At 43.4% G+C, this 21083-nt stretch overlaps 2 protein-coding genes across 3 annotated transcripts in view; both read right to left on the bottom strand.

Moving 5' to 3' along the window:
- LOC114458869 (uncharacterized) overlaps positions 1-21083 on the bottom strand; it is a 218649-nt gene that overhangs the window by 60738 nt on the left and 136828 nt on the right. The window lies entirely within an intron of this gene.
- Positions 1-21083, bottom strand: part of LOC114458870 (kinesin-related protein 4-like) — a 168696-nt gene that overhangs the window by 121744 nt on the left and 25869 nt on the right. For both annotated transcript variants that reach the window (XM_028441249.1, XM_028441250.1), the window contains one exon: positions 11021-11071. In XM_028441249.1, coding sequence (XP_028297050.1) covers positions 11021-11071 — 51 coding nt within the window. The remainder of the gene's footprint in view (positions 1-11020; positions 11072-21083) is intronic.

The raw sequence follows: 21083 nt of genomic DNA, 5'->3' as shown, positions 1-21083 counted from the left end.
CTCCAAAGACATTTATTTCAAAAACAACCCCAAGGTTTCTGAGACTGTTTTTCACAGATGTGCTCAAATCACCAAGGGAGTTCTTGATCAAAGGGATGTTTTTATCCTGAGCGATGATCAGAGTTTCTGTTTTGCCAGAATTAATCTGCAGATAATTCAAAGAAAACCAGTTTTTGATAGCAGATACACAATCCAAGAATTCAGATAAGAAGTGAAACTCAGAATCATTAAAAGAGCAATACAGCTGAATATCAACTGCAAAGAAATGATAGGACGCATTTTTAAAACCACGGATCAACCGACCAAGTAAGTAAGTAAGTAAGTAATATTTATTTATATAGCACCTTTTACAGACAGAAGTCACAAAGTGCTTCACAATACATACAGTGCATACAATACAATACAAATTGCAGTTACAGTCACAAGAATATGATGGTCATAAAACAACCCTTTATCACTGGAATTTAAAATGCTTTCTGAAACAAATAGGTTTTTAGTTGGCTCTTAAAAGCATAAACGGAATCAAGCAAACGCAAGGAAAACGGAAGATCGTTCCAGAGCGTTGGCGCGACCGCCTGGAAGGAGCGATCTCCTCTGGTCTTGTAACGGGTACGGGAGACCATGAGCAGGTTCTGATCTTGAGACCTCAGCCTCCGGGAGGGGGTATAAGGACACAACAAGTCTCTAATGTAGGAGGGAGCCTGACCATGCAAGGCTCTGAAGGTCAGCACCAGAATTTTAAAATTGAAACGAAAAGTGACTGGGAGCCAATGAAGGGCTTTTAGAATGGGAGTAATATGGGCCCTTCTGTTTGTGCGAGTCAGTAACCTCGCCGCAGAGTTTTGTACCTGCTGAAGACGGGACAGCGTCATTTTGTTTAGACAAGAAAATAAGCTGTTACAATAGTCTAAACGGGAAGACACAAAGGCGTGGATAATCATCTCAAGATCATCTCTGGACACAAGTGAACGTAGTTTAGAGATTTTCCTCAGTTTTTAAAAACAGTTCCTTGTCAGCAGTTTAGAGTGGTGCTCTAATGACATTGCTTTGTCAAAGATAATGCCAAGATTTCTAAGGTTTGTTTTAGCAGACAAAATCAGGTCACCCAAATACTGGTGAATCCCTGGGATAGCGTCATCAGGGGCAAACACCAGCACCTCTGTTTTGTCTGGGTTCAGTTGTAGGGAATTTGCACCGAGCCATTGTTTAACTTGCGCAAGACATTTCAGCAGAGAGCTTAATTTCTGGATCTCAGAGGGCTTAAAAGAGCAGTAAAGCTGAATATCATCCGCAAACAAATGGTAGGAAACATCATCAAAGGTCTGGATTATTTTCCCTACTGGAAGGATATAGAGTAAAAACAAAATCGGGCCCAAAACAGAGCCCTGGGGACCCCCACACAGCAAATCAGCAGGGTCAGACAGGAACTCATTTGCATAGACACTAAAACTCCTCCCTGACAAATACGAGGAGAACCACTCCAAGACTGGTCCAGACATTCCAACCAGGTCACGCAGTCTTGTCAACATGGTTTGATGATTCACAGTGTCAAATGCTGATCAGAGATCTAACAACACAAGAACAGCACATTTTCCAGAGTCCGCGGACATCATAATATCACTGGACACTTTAAGCAGGGCGGTTTCCGTGGAGTGATTCTTACGGAAACCGGACTGAAAAGTGTCGAAAATGTTGTGTTTCTCCAAGAAGGGTACCAACTGATCAGAGACCACCTTCTCCAACACTTTGGACAAAAACAGAAGTTTAGAAATGGGCCTGAAGTTTTTTAAATCTGCTGGGTCCAGATTGGGCTTTTTGAGAAGTGGTTCTACAGTTGCGTGTTTGAAAGAACTGGGGAAAACACCAGTTGACAGGGAAAGGTTGATCAGATTGGTAACCCAGGGGCCAATGGCATCAAAGACTTTTACAAAAAATCTACAGGGCAGAACATCAGACACACAGAAAGAGGGCTTCATTTTGGTTACCATAGATGAGACATCGGCCTGTGTTACAAGGCTGAAAGAGGACCACTCGTGGGAAACAAGCTCAACAGCACCAGGTGTGCAGAACGAGAGCAAAGGAAGATTATCATTGATATCCTGGAGTTTATTGATAAAATAGTTTAGGAAATCATTGCTGTCAGCTTTACAGAACACAGGTGTAAGAGGAGCAGCAGGACATACAATAGAGTTGATGGTATCAAACAATACTTGAGGTTTTTTCTTGTTCAAAGTGATCAGCTGACGAAAGGAGTCAGATCTGGCATTTTTTATAATTTCGTTTAAAGAAGACATAAGTTCCCTCAGATGCAACCTATGAACCTCAAGTTTGGAAGACTTCCACAGACGCTCAGTTTTTCGACATAGTCTCTTCAAATCACGAATACCATCACTAATCCAGGGACTCGGTGCTTTGCGAGTCACCAGGTTGGATTTGACAGGTGCAAGCAGATCCATAATGAACTCACAATGGCTATTAAAGCTGTGGATGAGACTGTCTACATCATTACATTGCAAGAACAGTTCCGAGTTAAACATAGCAGAAAATGTTGCTGTTGTGTTCTCTGTGATGATCCGCCTCTGTGACCTAAGCTCAGAAAGGACAGGCTCGGGACTGGAGATTAAATCAAATAAAACACAGCAATGGTCACTCATATTGACATCCTCTATACAAAGGTTGGCAACATTAAGACCAAGTGAAAAAACAAGGTCTAACGTGTGACCCTTTTGATGAGTAGGGCCAAAGGCGTGTTGCTCAAAATTAAAAGTTTCAATCATTGTCAAAAGTTCCACTGCTGGGCAGGATGTGCTGTCGTCAACATGAATATTAAAATCTCCAAGGATTAAAACATTTTCCAACTTGATTATTGAAGATAAAAAGTCACTAAAATCCTTTAAAAAGGCAGCAGCATGTCCAGGGGGACAATAAACCAGCATACAATAAAATGAGCGGGGCGAACCAACTTTAAACATTTGTGATTCAAAGGAAGGGAAGACTTGAGTATTCATCACTTTACAGGTGAAAGTGTCCCTGTAAACCATAGCAAGACCTCCTCCGCGACGAGAGGGGCGGGGCCTCCCAAAAACTGAGCAGCCGTCAGGACAGAGTTCATTTAGATGAATAAACTCCTCTTCTCTCTGCCATGTCTCCGTGATGAACATAAAATCCATGTTTTTCATGGTAAACAGTTCATTCAAGGAGAAAGATTTGTTCGCAATAGAACGGGCATTCAATAGGCCAAGCCGAATCAAGGGTGACGTCACGGACTTTGCGTCAGCTGGAGCTGTACGAGCTGGACACAGCGGGATTGGTCGAAGGCACGCAACATGGCCATGTGCTCTCCATCTGTGACGGGAAGTCAGGTGGTTGTTGACCGGTGTAAACACGGAAAGATATGGAGGTGATGTATCCCAACGATCACAATTCCAACGTTGCACTGGCTCCAGGGAACCGGAGGAGATGACACGGGAGGAGAGCGCGGCGCACACCAAGGAGAGGAATCATCCGTAAGCACCTGACCCGGCGATCCAGGGCGTCGGTTCCCAAACGTGGAGCCCACCTGCGTCTAACTTGGACGCCGGACCAACAGCCAAGTTTCCTCTGCCTCCTCTTTTTGCCAGGAGTTCGAGACAGCAACAAGTACTCAGGTGAGTCCCGCGGGGAAACAAAGGGGGGAGGAAAAGTTTGTTTGTACCTGTCCCACGTACTATATAGGGACTCCATAGACTCCTTTATGCGAAAAAGAGAGCCACGATCGTATCTCCGGACAGCAGAAACAAATCCATTTGATAGTCGGGCTGATATGACCACATAAATTGCAAGAACACTCAACAAGAGCTGACATAGGAGTCGAGCAGAGGCTTGGCCGAGCACAGGCGCCATCTTTTGACAGTCCGTCATTGTACCTGATGACCAAGAGGCATCAGGTACAATAAAAACCAAACGGGCCCCAGAACAGAGCCCTGGGCTACTCCACATGACAGGTCAGACACATTAGACATTACTTTTAATACCATCCGTCCGGCTCTACTGGGTGAGATGCTGAGAGAGATGCAGGTGGACTTCTCCATTGTGTCCTGGATTGTGGACTACTTAACTGGCAGACCACAGTATGTATGCCTGCGACACTGTGTGTCTGACTAAGTGGTCAGCAACACCGGCGCCCCTCAAGGGACTGTCCTCTCTCCCTTCCACTTCACCACCTACACCACGGACTTCAATTACTGCACTGAGACCTGTCATCTTCAGAAGTTCTCGGACAACTCTGCAGTGGTTGGATGTATCAGGGAGGGGGACGAGGTGGAGTACAGGGCTGCTGTGGACAGCTTTGTCACATGGAGTGAGCAGAACCATCTACAGCTCAATGTGACAAAGACCAAAGAGCTGATTGTGGACCTGAGGAAAACCAAGAGGCCAGTCAGCCTTGTCTCCATCCAGGGGGTCAGTGTGGACCATGTGTAGGAGTACAAATACTTAAGAGTGGTGATTGACAATAAATCAATCAATCAATCAATATTTTATTTGTATCGCGCCAAATCATAACCAATGGTATCTCAAGACACTTTACAGTAGAGCAGTCTTAAGGACGGACTCTTCATTTTATGGATACACACATATGCATATATACGTATATACGTATATACACATACATATGTATCCCACACCCAACATGAATTCATCATGGTGGCAAGGAAAACCTTCTGTTAAGCAGCAGGAACCTTGTGTGGATCCCATTCCTATGATGAACAGCCATCCACGTTATGCTGTGTTGGGTGTGTGCAGAGGAAAGGGTGGAGACAGAGTTGTTGAGACTCTGTAACTCCACACTGAGGATCCCACGGACCTGCAAGACAAAAGCCAGAAGGAGTACAGGAGCAAACACACAAGGGAAAAAGCAGACATAGAGGGAGTGTTAGAGAGAGGAATGGGACCCTCTCCAGTCCCTCTCTAACCTAAATGACCTCTCTCTCAACGCCCTCTCCAACCTCTCTCCAACCGAGCATGCCAGACCCCCCACCGGCAGTCTATGCCTATTACATCTTAACTATGAGCTATGAGCTGGTTCCTAACTAAAAGCTTTACCAAAGAGGAATGTTTTGAGCCTAACCTTAAAGGTAGAGAGGGTGTCTGCCCCCCCGAACCGTGGTTGGTAGATGGTTCCAGAGAAGTGGGGCCTGATAACTGAAAGCTCTTCTTCCTATACTACTTCTATAGACAAATGGAACAACGAGTAGGCCAGCATTTTGAGAGCGTAGTGTTCTGGGGGGATTGTATGGCACTACAAGCTCCTTGAGATAGACTGGTGCCTGTCCATTTAGGGCTTTATAAGTGAGAAGAAGAATCTTGAATTCTATTCTATATTTTATGGGAAGCCAATGCAGACAGGCTAATACGGGAGTAATGTGATCTCTTCTCCTAGTTTTAGTCAGTACACGTGCTGCAGCATTTTGAACCAGCTGAAGTGTCTTCAGTGACTTGCTCAGGCAGCCTGCTAAAAGAGAATTACAATAATCCAGTCGAGAGGTAACAAAATCATGGACTAGCTTTTCAGCGTCGCTCTGAGACAGGATAGGTCTGATTTTAGCAATGTTACGGAGATGAAAGAAGGCAGTTCTTGAAGTTTGTTTTATGTGAGAGTTGAAGGATAAATCCTGATCAAATAGAACCCCAAGGTTTCTAACAGTTGTGCTTTGTGCCAGAATAATGCCATCTAGGGCAGTTAGGCTAGCATAGGTTTCTCTAAGGTGTCGTGGGCCCAGTACAATGACCTCTGTCTTGTCTGAGTTAAGAAGAAGAAAATTTTGGTCCATCCAGGCCCTGATGTCCTTTAGACAGGCCTCAAGTTTAGATAGCTGATTTGTCTCACCTGGCTTCATTGATACATACAGTTGGGTATCATCAGCATAGCAGTGAAAGTTAACAGAGTATTTTCTTATAACATTACCAAGGGGGAGCATATAGATACAGAAGAGGATTGGACCGAGCACAGAGTCCTGAGGAACCCCGTAGCTTACTTTAGTGTACACAGAAGACTTATTATTCACGTGTACAAACTGGTACCTATCAGATAGGTAGGACTTAAACCAGTTTAGGGCAGTCCCTGTGATTCCAAGTAATTCCTCTAATCTCTCTAGTAGAATATAGTGATCTATAGTGTCAAAAGCTGCACTAAGATCTAATAAAACCAGCACTGAGAGTCGTCCTTCATCTGAAGCCCAGAGTAGATCATTAGTTACTTTAACTAAAGCAGTCTCTGTGCTGTGTTGAGCTCTAAAACCTGACTGGAAGTCCTCGAACAGGCTGTTGTTTTGAAGGAAGTCACAGAGCTGAGCCGCCACAACTTTCTCAAGAATCTTTGAAATAAAAGGAAGATTAGATATAGGCCTGTAGTTTGCTAAAGTGCTGGAATCAAGAGTAAGTTTTTGAGATTACAGCTACTTTAAAGGACTATGGCACGTAGCCTATTGATAGGGATATATTTATTGTCTCCAACAAAGATGGGCAGACCAGGGGAACAACTTCTTTAAACAGCTTAGTTGGGATCGGATCTGAAAGGCAGGTCGATGGTTTGGAGGATGAAATAATAGAGTTAAGTTCCTGAAGTCCTATATGTGTGAAACAGTTTAGGTTAGGCCTATTTACATTTAATGGTACAGCAGGCCCAGGTGAAGGCAGGGAGTGGCTAATTTTATCTCTAATATTATGAATTTTATCGTTAAAAAATGTCATAAAGTCCTCACAGCTGAGGGCTAGAGGAATCATGGGCTCAATAGAGCTCTAACTTTGTGTTAGCCTGGCTACAGTGCTGAAAAGGTACCTCGGATTATTTTTATTTTCTTCAATTAGTGAGGAGTAGTATGTAGATCGAGTATGTCGTAAGGCTGTCATGTATTTACTATGGCTTTCTTGCCAGAGTATTCGTGACTCCTCTGTTTTATTGGAGTGCCACATTCTCTCTAATTTACGGGTTGTTTGTTTGAGTGTGCGAGTTTCAGAGCTAAACCACGGAGCTTTCCTCTGACGTTTAATAGTTTTTTCCCTCAATGGGACAATTGAGTCCAAGGTGGATTTTAGTAGACTAGCAGAGTTATCGACAAGCAGATCCAGTTGAGAGGGGTTATAATTAATATCATAGTTATTTTATTGGATGGTGCACTGAGTTTAAGGCAGCAGGAATGGCCTCTTTAAATTTAGCCACAGCACTATTGGACAGATTTCTACTCGTAACTATTTTATTGCACAGTGCGAGATCCTCTAGGATAATGTTAAAAGATATTAAAAAGTGATCTGATAGCAGAGGATTTTCAGGGTAGACTTTTAGTTCATTAATATCAAGGCCATATGTTAGAACAAGATCAAGAGTATGATTTAAACGATGAGTAGCTTCATTAATAGTTTGAAAAAAGCCAACTGAGTCTATTAGGGACATAAAGGCTGAGCTCAGGCTATCACTATCTTTGTCAACATGGATATTAAAATCTCCTACAATCAGTATTTTATCAGAACTGAGGACTAAGTTTGATATAAACTCAGAGAATTCTGATAGAAATTCAGAATAAGGGCCTGGAGGACGGTAAATTATCATAAATAAGACTGGCTGGCAGGTTTTTGATTCGGTATGAGATAAATTTAGAACTAGGCTTTCAAAGGAAGTGTAACTGGCCTTTGGTTTAGGATAGATTAGGAGAGAGGAATGATAAATAGCTGCTAACACCACCTCCACGGCCTATGTCTCGTGGCATATGAGTATTTAAATGACTGGGAGGAGTGGCTGTCATTTAAACTAACATATTCATCTTGATACAGCCATGTTTCAGTAAACAGAATAAATCAAAGTTATTTTCTGAGATAAGGTCATTTACTAGTAGAGATTTGGATCTCAGTGATATATAATATTCAATAGAGCCCATTTAATGGTTTTATGTTTTGGTGTTTCTATATTTGAGATTTTAATTTTTTTCAGATTTTTATAATTGATAAGCTCTTTTATTTGATTTATGTTAAAATCATTGTGAAATTTTATTCATCCAATAAACTGGACTGGGGGAGGAACACTGACTCTCTCTACAGGAATGGCCACAGCCGCCTCTATTTTCGGAGAAGGCTGAGGTCCTTCAACATCTGCAGAAAAATGTGAGGATGTTTTATGAGTTCTGTGGTGGCAAGTGCGATCCTCTACGCTGGTTGTTTGCTGAGGAGAAACTAGTGTTGTGTTCAAGACCACACTATCCGTGACCAAGACTTGCCCGAGACCAAGACAAGACCAAGACTTTCATGAGCCGAGACCGAGTCAAGACCATAAACATTTTTTTTTTCAATTTAAAAAAATCTAGAAATAAATACAATTATGACAAGGTTCAACAGTTAAATAACATTCTCTCTTTATTTTGGTTTATTTTAATACATTTGACGGACAAAAAGGTGCCTGCAAAAAATTTACTAAATATTAAAACTACTACTGCTACTGATAATTCACAATTATTCTACATATTTGAAAACAAGATTTTATGTCAGCTGAATGTACAGCAAGTGTTTAAAAGCATTTCTGCCAAGAAATAATGATTCTTGATGCAGATTCTTTGAGTTGTGCAGGTCAACAGGTCACAGATTTCACAAGATCATTTTTTAGTTTGAAAAAGCCTTTACACAGGCCATTTTTATTAATTCACTCGTTGATATAGTTTAATTTGGTTGCTGTAATGTAACTAGGATATTCAATTAACAAAGGTTTCCAACTGTAACTGTAAAAGTGAAACTTTCTGAAATAAAACTACAAACAGTTGTCAGCAGTCTAAACAACATAGAGCTACAGGTAGATGTGAAACTAAATAAAACAAACTCAACCCTGGAGCAGTCATGTGACAAATTAATCAATAGTTTCTTGTTGAGAATATTATTATTCTGGATACAGTGGAAACAGAAACTGTAAAAAATAGTTATATTATGAACCTGTTTATATTGTGGGAACATATTATATACATAAATGTAATTGGAGTCTAAAGCCACAAAAAAAAACACCACTTTAAAAAGAAAATAGACTAATATAAGACCTCTTTACAGTTATTTGACTCATTCTGTGCTAGTGCAACTCTGCGGCGATGACGCGCTGGTGACGACATAAACCCAAGATGGCGGCGGCCCGGACTACAGCCGACATTATGTAATAAAGCCTTAAAAGACATGGATATAATGAAAAAAGTGGATGGACAGAGGCATAAACATACGGACTTTCACACGGACACACACGGACTTATTAAACACACACGGACCTCAGTAAAACACGGTAAACAGAACAGGCTTCACCGGCCGGCTAGCACTAGGACCCAGAAGCAGAGTAAGTACGTCCCCCATCCAGCCTTCACAGGCTGTAATATCACCAGTTTATCATTTTACCAGTTGTTAGAGCTACTGTCTTTACCAGGGAGATAATATTTATTACTGGTGATTGGTTTTCTGGAGTTTTACTGGGATTTTTTTATACCAGTGATTAGTTCATATCTACCTTGCGCTCCACGGTCCAAACTGACAACCGTAGCCACACACGTATGAGTGTGTCACACACGTCACTCAGTCACATTAAGGAAGGTTGTGGTCATTATACGGGGTGGATTAAATAATGAATAATGGATCGTTTTATCCTGTTCTTCTCCGTGGTATTATCACATTATAAAAAAGTTTAAAAATAGCAGGAATTAGTGCTGGTATCGAACGGTCTTGAAGTCCCGAGTCCGAGACAAGACCGAGTCAAAATGCTTCAGAGTCCGAGACGAGACCGAGACCTTTAAAATTTGCTCTCGAGACCAAGACCGGTCTTGACCACCACAACACTAGGAGAAACTGAGGGTTGCGGACGCCAACAGACTCAACAGACTCATCCGCAAGGCCAGTGACGTTGTGAGGATTAAACTCTCTCTGACAGTGGTGACAGAGAGGAGGAGCCTGTCCAAAGTGAAAATCCATCGTTGTCAATGAGTCCCACCCACTCCATGATGTGCTGGTCAGTCACAGAAGCACCTTCAGCACCAGGCTGATCCATCCATGGTGCTCCACAGAACGCCACAGGAAATAATTCCTGCCTGTGGCGATCAAACTGTATAATTCATCACTGTAACCTCACAGCTTGATTGTTGTAAATATCTGTATCATATTTGTATATTAGTATTATTTTTGTAAATATATGTATTAAATTTGTGTATAATTTGTATAATTATTATTATTTTTAGTAGTATTAACTATCTTACTTTATTTTTTACTACGTAATGTGTGTGTATCTTGATCTTTATCTTTTACTTAATTACACACGTTATATAATGTTTATTTTTTCTTCCGTCTTTGTAAAACATTTATTCTTTTATTTGTGATTTAGTTTTCACAAAGTGGCTGTAACAAAAGCAATTTCCCGCTGGGATTAATAAAGGAATTCTGATTCTGATACATAATAAATCAATCAATAAACATATAATTGTATTTCTTTAAATCAGCAGTAAATGTGGTCTTTAACTACAATCGTTTGATTTCTAAATGTAAAAATCTTCTAATGAAAAGACTATAGTGTTAGATGTAAAATGTATTCCTGCTTTCATAATGTGTGTATGTCTTCATCTCTTGATGAGCTCATGTTTGACCCTGATGATCACAAATGTCTTAAGAATCATAACAAAAGAAGACACATGTGCCAGGCCAAAGGAAAGACAGACAAGATAACGACTGGATAAAAATGCTGAGAAAAACTATGTTCCGGGCTGAAGTCAGCCGACCCCTGGGGTTTGTTGGTTTGAATGATGTCTGTGCACCTTCAGAAAGAGGGCCTTCTTCAGACCACAGCTGTATATTAGATGAGTACCTGTTTTTTCTATTGACTTGATATGATTTGTTGATTCATTTCTGTTCATTTAAAATATGTTAATACATTGATTAATTCAGCAAAGAAAAACCTCTGACTGTCTTTCTGAATGCAATCTCAAGTTTGAACACAAGAGTATCTTCACTCTAACGGCATAAAATGTTCTGTGGTACGTACCTTGGTTTTTATCATTCGGTTCAGCACGTCGACTGATAAATGAAGGGAGACCTGAAAACATAAAAAAAAAATGTTTATTGCGATTTTGCATAAACATCAGTAATTATTTATTATATATATTATATATAACATAATGCACATTCTTTGTTGAAAACATATTGGTCCAGTTAGATTGATTGAATGGCCATGAAGCCCATCACTGCCAGCCAATTGATGAAGCCACCATTCAGAGAAAGTAAATAAAGAGTTAACAGCAGAGCCCTGTAAAGTGATGTGGCGGGGTGATTTCCAACGACACTGGAACATTTGAGGGGTTCTAGTAGTTACAGTAAAGTCCAGTGGAGGGCAGTAATACACCTTGTGGCGTCCACTCTGCCGGAAACTAAGAAGAAGCAGTGACACGGCGGGAAGACAAGCTTAAAGAGGCAGTATATTGAAAAAATTCTCTTTATAATGGTTTTTCTACAATGATATACATTCTTTTAGTCTCATTCAGAAGGCCAAAGTTGAAAAGGTTCTGTTCCTCCCTCCCTTGTTATTACACATTTTGTAAAAAGTCAGCTAGAAACAGACGAGTTGGATTTTCCATTAGTGAGTGTCATGCCCTCTACCTCTGGCATCTCCTGAATTGGTCCGTTGGCACCATCTGGTGGTCTCCATGCCTCACTGTCCAGACTACTCAACTCTAATCATCAGGATTGCTTCCAGCTGCGGCGGGGAGTGGTCACACCACTACTTAAGACACCGGCAGACCACAAACCGACGCCAAACTGTAAACATTGCACACTCTGAACCTCTCAGCCGATGGGATCTCTCCTGCCTCCTTCCCACCTGGAACCATCATCACCGCTGGAATCCCTCAGCTCACTCCACCCTTCAGCCGGTTCTTCCCCACTCCTGTGCCAGGCTCCTTCGTTTCGGCCGCGTTGGCTGCAGCTCGAGCGTCTCTGTGTTCCTGCCCATTTGGGGTTCAGAGGTTTCCTTTGTTAGTTTAGTCATTCTGAGTTTATGCCTTTAGACCTAGGGTTCTGTTTTTTCGTCAGTAGTTTCCTGATCGTTTTTAGTTAATCTTAGTATTAGGTCTCCCTCAGTTTGCTCAGCACTTAATTTCTCCACCACCCCACTTAGGGCGCTGGTAGGTTTTCTGTTGTATTCAGTTTTGTGAAATAAATCAGTTAATTGTATCGGTGCCTCCTGTTGTGCTGTCTGCGCTTGAGCCTCAGTTCCGTCCCGTGGCAGTACAGTTGGCCATAATGAGCTCAGCAGACCGCACGACAGATGAGGGCTCAGCCGCTCCTCATGCTGTAGATAGCCATGACGCAATTCTAGGCCGGCATGAGGAGCTACTCAAGACTCTTGTGTCTAGCGTTAATGCTCTAATTAGCCAAATGTCTCACCTTACTGGTCAGCAGTCTGTGTTAGCATCTTCCCTAGCTGCGTCAGGTTGTCAGCCTACCCCCACTAATGCCCCCGACACAACAGTTGTAGGCTCTCCCTCGGCTCTGGCCACAGTAGCCCGTGAACCCACGGTTCCGGTTCCTGAGCGCTATGCTGGGGTCGGCTCTTGCCAGGCCTTCCTGACTCAGGTTTCACTCGTCTTTGAGTTACAACCGACATCCTACGTGTCCAATAGGGCTAAAATTGCATATCTAATTGGGCTTCTACGGGGGCCTGCACGGGACTGGGGAACAGCTGTGTGGGAGAAACAGGGGGAGGTCTGCACCTCCTACTCCCGCTTCTCTGCGGACATGGACGCGTCTTCGATCACCCAGTTCGGGGACGAGACGCTAGAGATCGCCTCATGGCCCTGAGGCAGGGGGCCCGCAGTGTTGCAGAGTACTCCGTGGAATTCCAGGCCCTTGCAGCTACCAGTAGGTTCAACGATCCGGCCCTCCAGAGGTCATTCTATAGGGGACTGTCTGAGGCTCTGAAAGATGAACTCGCCACCAAGGAGGAGGTGGGCAGCCTGGAGGCCCTAATCACCCTCGCCATCCGGCTTGACAATCGCTTGAGGGAGAGAAGCAGAGAGCGCTCACACTCGGACCTCGCCAGGCAGCTCTACATCCCGTCGGTGCCACTGGATTCTCCCGTGGAGGCCCGTGCTCTCAACGGCCTCCCCCTGGCCACGATCCGCCGGAGAACAGTTCCTGTCACCCTCCGGTTAGCAGGTAACCATCATGAAACACTAACCTTTCACTTGTTGGAACATTCTCGCCCACAGTTGGTGCTGGGGCACCCCTGGCTGATTAAACATAACCCCTCTATTGACTGGTGCGGCAGCCAGGTTAAGTCCTGGAGTACTGGGTGTCATGCTAACTGTCTCCGTTCAGCCCCATCCCCTGCTCCAGTAAATCCCAAGCCAGATCCTCGGCCTCCGGACCTGTCCAGCGTTCCTGAGGTTTACCATGACCTAGTTCCAGTCTTCAGTAAGGAGGATGCCCTATCCTTGCCTCCTCACCGGCCCTACGACTGTGCCATCGAGCTCCTGCCTGGAGCCACTTTGCCCTCTGGCCGTCTGTACAACCTCTCTAAACCCGAGCAGGCCGCCATGGAAACTTACATAAGGGACTCCCTGGCAGCAGGTATCATTCGGCCCTCCACTTCTCCGGTAGGTGCGGGATTCTTTTTTGTAAATAAGAAGGACAGGTCCCTGCGACCCTGTATTGACTTTCGGGGCCTCAATAATATAACCGTGAAGAACAAGTACCCTCTACCTCTGATAAACTCTGCCTTCACCCTCCTCCACGGGGCCAAAGTGTTCTCCAAACTAGACCTGAGAAATGCTTATCATTTAGTGAGAATAAGAGAGGGAGATGGGTGGAAGACGGGTTTTAATACCCCCCGGGACACTTTGAGTACTTAGTAATGCCCTTTGGCCTCACGAATGCCCCCGCCGTCTTCCAGAACCTGGTTAACGAATGTGCTCCGGGATATGATCAACCGCTTTGTGTTTGTTTACCTAGACGATATCCTGATTTATTCCAGAGACCAAGAGGAACACGTCCGCCATGTCCGCCTGGTTGTGGAGCGCCTGTGGAAGAACCGCCTTTTTGCTAAAGCGGAGAAGTGTGAGTTTCACATTACTACTGTATCATTTTTGGGTTTTGTCATCTCCCCAGGATGTGTTATGATGGACCCGGCCAAGCTATCGGCTGTCTCCGAGTGGCCCCAGCCAGAGACCCGGAAACAGTTCCAGCGTTTTTTGGGCTTCGCTAACTTTTACCGCCGCTTCATCCGTGACTATATAGGGTGGCAGCCCCTCTCACAGCCCTGACCTCCACCTCAATTCCCTTCCAGTGGACCCCCAAGGCCGAGCAAGCATTTCAGTCCCTCAAGGTACGCTTTACCTCTGCGCCTATCCTTGTTCAGCCAGATCCCCACCTTCAGTTTGTGGTCGAGGTGGATGCCTCCGACTCCGGGGTTGGGGCCGTACTCTCCCAGAGGACCCCATCTGACCAAAAGCTGCATCCCTGTGCCTTCTTCTCTCGCCGCCTGACCCCAGCAGAACGGAACTATGATGGGGAACCGGGAGCTGTTGGCGGTCAAGCTCGCTCTAGAGGAGTGGCGTCACTGGCTGGAGGGGGCAGAGCACCCATTCATTGTCTGGACCGACCATAAGAACTTGGAGTACATTCGTTCAGCCAGGAGATTGAACTCTCGGCAGGCCCGCTGGGCGCTGTTTTTTGGTCGCTTCCAGTTTTCCCTCACGTATCGCCCTGGGTCCCGTAACATCAAGCCGGATGCCCTGTCTCGTCAGTTCTCCTGCGACGAACCCTCTGGTGACCCTGAATCTATCCTTCCCCCTGCTCGTCTTGTCGCCTCTCTAACCTGGCAAGTGGAGGATCAGGTTCGTCAAGCGCAGTCCCAACAGCCAATCCCAGGTAACTGCCCGCCTAATGTTCTCTATGTTCCTGAGTCTGTGCGTACCCAGGTGCTCCAGTGGGCTCATAACTCTCGCTTCGCCTGCCATCCTGGGGGCTTCCGGACCACAGCCATCCTTCGGCAGAAGTTTTGGTGGCCCTCTCTCGAAAGGGACACTCGGGACTTTGTAGCCGCTTGCCCCACCTGCTCCCAGGGCAAGACCCCTTACAGGCCCAGCTCGGGTCTCCTTCAACCACTCCCGGTGCCCACTCGGCCTTGGTCACACATCGCAGTGGATTTTGTCACGGGACTACCCCCTCTGGAGGTAACACAGTCATCCTCACCATTGCTGATCGTTTTTCCAAAGCAGCACACTTCGTCGCCCTTCCCAAACTCCCCTCAGCCAGGGAGACGGCATCCCTCCTAGTTGACCACGTCTTCCGGTTGCACGGGATACCAGCAGACATTGTCTCGGACCGGGGTCCACAGTTCATCTCCGGAGTCTGGAAGGCCTTCTGCATGGCCCTAGGGGCCACCCTCAGTCTCACCTCTGGCTTTCACCCTCAGTCTAATGGCCAAGCAGAGCGGGCCAATCAGTCCCTAGAGATGTGCCTCCGGTGTCTGGTCTCCTCCAACCCACTGCCTGGGGTGAGCATCTGGCCTGGGTGGAGTATGCACACAATTCACAGATAAACTCTTCTCTGGGGATGTCTCCTTTTCAGTGCTCCCTCGGCTATCAACCTCTGTTGTTCCGCTCCCAAGAACAAGAACTCTCCGTTCCCTCTGTACAAGCCTTCGTCAGCCTGATCAAAAGGGTCTGGGACAGGGCCAGGGCCAGACTTATACAATCAAATGAGAGGATGGAGCGGCAGGCCAACCGCCGTCGCTGCCCGGCACCAACCTACTCTGTGGGCCAACGAGTCTGGCTGAGGGCCAAGGACCTCCCTCTGAAGGTTGAATCTAAAAAGCTAGCACCCCGGTTCATCGGTCCCTTCCCCGTGGAGAGGATCATCAGTCCGACAGCGGTACGTCTCACCCTTCCCCGAACTTTGAAGATTCACCCCACTTTCCATGTCTCGCAGGTCAGGCCCGCCAGGGACTCCCCCCTGGCTCCTCCTGTCCCCCCCCCCCCCCCCTCCCAGGATGGTGGATGACTCGCCCGCCTACTCGGTTCGGCGCTTGCTGGATGTCCACCGCAGGGGTTGCGGCCTCCAGTTTCTCGTGGACTGGGGGGTTACGGGCCTGAGGAGAGGAGCTGGGTCCCCCGCAGTCGGATCCTTTGCCCTGACCTGATCAGGGACCTCAAGCGGTGGCGTCCTGAACGTTTTGGTCGTGCTCCTGGAGGCGCACGTAGGAGGGGGGGTACTGTCATGCCCTCTACCTCTGGCATCTCCTGAATTGGTCCGTTGGCACCATCTGGTGGTCTCCATGCCTCACTGTCCAGACTACTCAACTCTAATCATCAGGATTGCTTCCAGCTGCGGGGGGAGTGGTCACACCACTACTTAAGACACCGGCAGACCACAAACCGACGCCAAACTGTAAACATTGCACACTCTGAACCTCTCAGCCGATGGGATCTCTCCTGCCTCCTTCCCACCTGGAACCATCATCACCGCTGGAATCCCTCAGCTCACTCCACCCTTCAGCCAGTTCTTAGAACACCCTCACTTTTAAAATTGTTGCTCCATCTTCGGGTGTACCCACACTGCCATCTCGGGCCGTTCCAAGCTCACAGCAGGAATCATCCCCCCCCCGGTTAGGGTTACCTGCGGTAATTTTACTCACACGTAACGGAAACATTAAAGATGCCGCTTTGTTTTGACGAAATCGACACAAGGAACATAGAGAACCAAGTGAGTGAGAAAGAAAGAGATTAAAACAGACCAAATAACGATGGATTTATTAAAAATGAAAGACTCTCTCTGATGATAAAAACCACCATGAATGGAGGTTCAAATGGATTTGAAAACAAAGGAGGAAACTGAGCCTATAAAGGTAAGATCAGTTTAATTTCTGGATCAATAACGCGACCTTGACTACCAGCGACCAGCGACCAGCTGCATCTGAAGAGAGAGAAAACTGGGCCCAGAACATGCCTTCACACAAAATGGAAGAGCTTAAAGAAATGATTAAGGACATGAGACAGGATCTCATGTCCTTAAGACAAACTATCTACGAAGATGGAGAACATGACGAATGCCCTGGAGAAATCATTGAAAATACTGGAGAATGATGTCAAGGTACTGAAAGAAGAAAATGTAAAGAATGCTGAAAAGATAAAAACGCTGGATGCGAGGGTTGAAGATCTGGAAAGAAAAGAAAGAGAAAAGGATGTCATCATGGGCCTAAAGATAAGGCCAAGGAGCTACGCCAGTGCAACAAGACAAACAGAGGATCCGACCATCGAAGACGAAAAATCGATTGAAGAACAGGTGATTGATTACCTGGACTCGAAAGGCATTGAAGTCAACCCAGACAACATCAACTACTGCCAGCTGCTGCCAAAACGCAAAGACACCAGAGATGTGAAAATTACATTTACCAACGTGAAATATAAAGCTGAAATAATGAAACAAGGAAGAAAACTTGTGGGAACGATGGTGTTTATGAACGAGAACCTGACGAAGCAGAATGCAAGTATCGCATGGAAAGCACGCCAACTGAAGAAAGGAGGAAAATTGTGAAAACTTGGACCAGAGGCTGCAGGATTTACATACACCCCCAGGAGGAGAAAATGGAAAACCCGTTCTACTCCAAAGGATGGAAGACCTGGAAAAATACGAATGAGGTACCTAAAAGTCAAGAACACTGATAAAAATCATGGATGTGGACAGAATCACTAAAAATCATCCACAACATCATCAACATCAACAACGAGAGATTAATCAAGTAGATGAAGTGGACCCAAACAACTTTTCACACTGGAAACAATACAAGAACAGCCATTACTACACAGAGAATGACTTCAAAGTGGAAAATAAGAAGGAAAAAGGTCTGTCACTTGTTCACTGTAATTGTCGCAGTATGTATGCAAATTTTGAAGACATTAAGGATTACATCTCTACTTTGTATAGGTTTGACATAATAGCACTATCAGAAACTTGGATGAAAGAAAAAAAAGGCATGGATTTTATGATAAAAGGATATAAATTGTCTATAAGAACGATTACATAAGCCAGGAGGAGGGGTAGCACTATTCATAAAGAAAATATAGAGAATGGAGATTATAGAGTCTTTGAGTTTAACTGTGAAGAAGTAATGGAATGTATAACAGTGAAAATTACAAGTCCAGAGGGACGTAAGATAATAATCTGTTGTTTGTATCATGCACCTGACTGTAAAATAGACATATTTAATGAGAAACTAACTAAAATGATAGAAGAAATTAAAAATAAGAGATTACTGATATGTGGAGACTTCAATATAAACATTTTAAATCCTTTAAAAATACACACATTGAAGACTTTACTAATTGCATGTACACAAATGGATTAAAACCTCTCATAACGCAACCAACCAGAATTGATAAACACAGCTCAACACTGATAGACAACATCTTCACAACATACAAAACACAGATCTAAAGAGTGGTATATTAATAAATGACATCTCTGATCATTTACCAATATTTACGATACTAAACACAAAAGAGAAGAAGAACCGTGAAAATCATAACACACAGACATACAGAAGACTGGAAGGAGAAAAACAACTAGAAAACTTTAAACAACAGATAAAAAGAGAGACGTGGGAAAGTGTCTTCAGGAAGGAGATGTAGATACAGCGTATGACACATTTACAGACACAATAATGACAATATACGATAAATGCTGCCCTTTGAAACAAATAACAACCAAAAGTAAAATAAAAAATGTACCATGGATTAATAAGAAAATAGCCAACGTATGCAAAAAGAAAAACATATTATATAAAAAATATATAACAGAAAAAAACATTAAAAGCAGAAGTACGTTACAAAAAATACAGAAACAAAGTTAATAATTTACTAAGAGAAAAAAAAAGATAATACTATGAAAAACAATTAAAAGAGAATAAAAACAAAAACAAAAAATTATGGGAAATAATAAACACCATAACCATGCGCAAATGCAAAGAAAAAATGCAGACCATTTTATAATAAACAATGTAAAAGAATACAATAAAAATATAATAGCACAAGAACTCAACAGTTTTTTCATAAATACTGGAAAAGACATAGAGAAAGGGATAAATAAACACCCAACACTTAAATGGAACCATTTTGACAATGAGAAGAAAGACATTGATATGTACCTTGTACTCGAAGAAGTAACAGAAGCAGAGGTGGACAGAATAATCACAACCTGTATCTCAAAAAAATCCAGAGACACTAATAATCTAACTATGAGTCTAATAAAAACCATAACAGCTGAAATAACCCCGCCATTAACACATATAAGTAATCTATCATTCAAGAGTGGTGTTTTTCCCAGAAAAGATGAAAATTGCAAAAATCAGACCGATTTACAAGGGTGGAGAAAAATGGAATTTCACTAATTATCGACCTATATCAATATTACCACAATTATCAAAAATTCTGGAAAAAACTGTTTATGAACAGACTCGACAAATTTATAGAAGACAATAATATACTACATGAAGGACAATATGGATTTAGAAAGGACGTTCAACAGCAATGGCTATAATTGACATCACGGAGAATATAAGAGAAGCATTAGAAAAAAAACTATTTGTATTCGGAATTTTTCTGGACCTAAAAAAAGCCTTTGACACAATTAATCATGATATTCTTGAACAAAAACTTCAAAATTACGGAATAAAGTACAACGCCTTAAAATGGATAAAAAGCTATATGACAAATAGGAGACAATATGTTGACTTTGAAGAACACACATCAAAATGCCAAACCATACAATGTGGTGTTCCACAGGGTTCAATTTTAGGGCCAAAACTGTTCATTTTATACATAAACGACATTTTCAAAGTCTCACATTGCCTCAAACTAACGTTGTTTGCAGATGACACAACCATCCTATGCTCAGGTAAAGACATTAAAACTTTAATAGAGTCAACAAATGAAGAACTATCAAAAATTCAAACTTGGTTAGAAGTAAATAAACTAGCCCTAAACGTCAGTAAAACAAAATTCATTAATTTCGGAAAGAGAAAAAAAATGGGAGATATAAGACTGAAACTAAACATGGAAATAATAGAACAAGTAAAAGAATATAGGGTATTAGGAGTGTGGATGGACGACAGCTGAACCTGGAAAAAACATATACAAATAGTTAAAAACAAAGTTGCCAAAAGCAGTTACATCCTATGGAAGCTTCAACAAATCCTACATACCAAATCACTTAAAACAATCTATTCTTCACTCATAGCATCGCACTTAAATTACTGCTCCGAAATATGGGGAAATAACTACAAAACGTATCTTGAACCATTATTTAAACTACAAAAAAAAGCTATAAGAATTTTACATAAAGTACCACACAACGCACACACAAACGAATTATTTGAGAAGTCAAAATACCTAAAACTGCAAGAAATAATACACTACAACACACAAATACACGCATTTAGGGCTTCTTCAAAAATACTACCACATCGAATACAAAAACGTTTCACATACAATCAAAATTCCTATGAATTCAGACATAATAATGTGTTTAGACCAAACAGGGTCATATCAAACGTTGGCAAACATAGTACTGTGCATAGAGCCATGAACCTCTGGAACAGCCTTGACGCAGAGACACAACAGTCCATTAATCTGAAACGATTTAAGGAGAAAACGAGGAGTACATTTCTACATGCATACAGATCTCAAGTCAACTCTTCATTGAACTCTACAGCGACGACATGGAACTCATTAACTGGTCATTGGCGCCATTGACAAAATCTTCTCAACGAGGCAATTGCTTCAGCACGAAATACCGTGTCCAAAGGACACATACCAGGTGGATATGTCATGGCTCTGTCTCTCCCAGCTGACAGTGGAAGATGTGGAGGACATCTATCTGCTAGGAGTCATGATTTTTGGCCTGCTAATGATGGGGGTATGTGTATGTTGCATGTGCCTTCCGGATGGATCGTAAGCTGAGGCGACTTTCAGAGCATATGAAGGTACTCCGAAAGAAGAAGAACTTTACGTTTGGAGAGTTGGAGGAACGTAAACAACGACTGGAAAAGAAAG

The sequence above is a fragment of the Gouania willdenowi genome, unplaced genomic scaffold (genome assembly GCF_900634775.1).
Source record: "Gouania willdenowi unplaced genomic scaffold, fGouWil2.1 scaffold_1_arrow_ctg1, whole genome shotgun sequence".
NCBI classification, from domain to species: domain Eukaryota; kingdom Metazoa; phylum Chordata; class Actinopteri; order Blenniiformes; family Gobiesocidae; genus Gouania; species Gouania willdenowi.
This window is presented reverse-complemented; position numbering and strand designations above follow the sequence as displayed.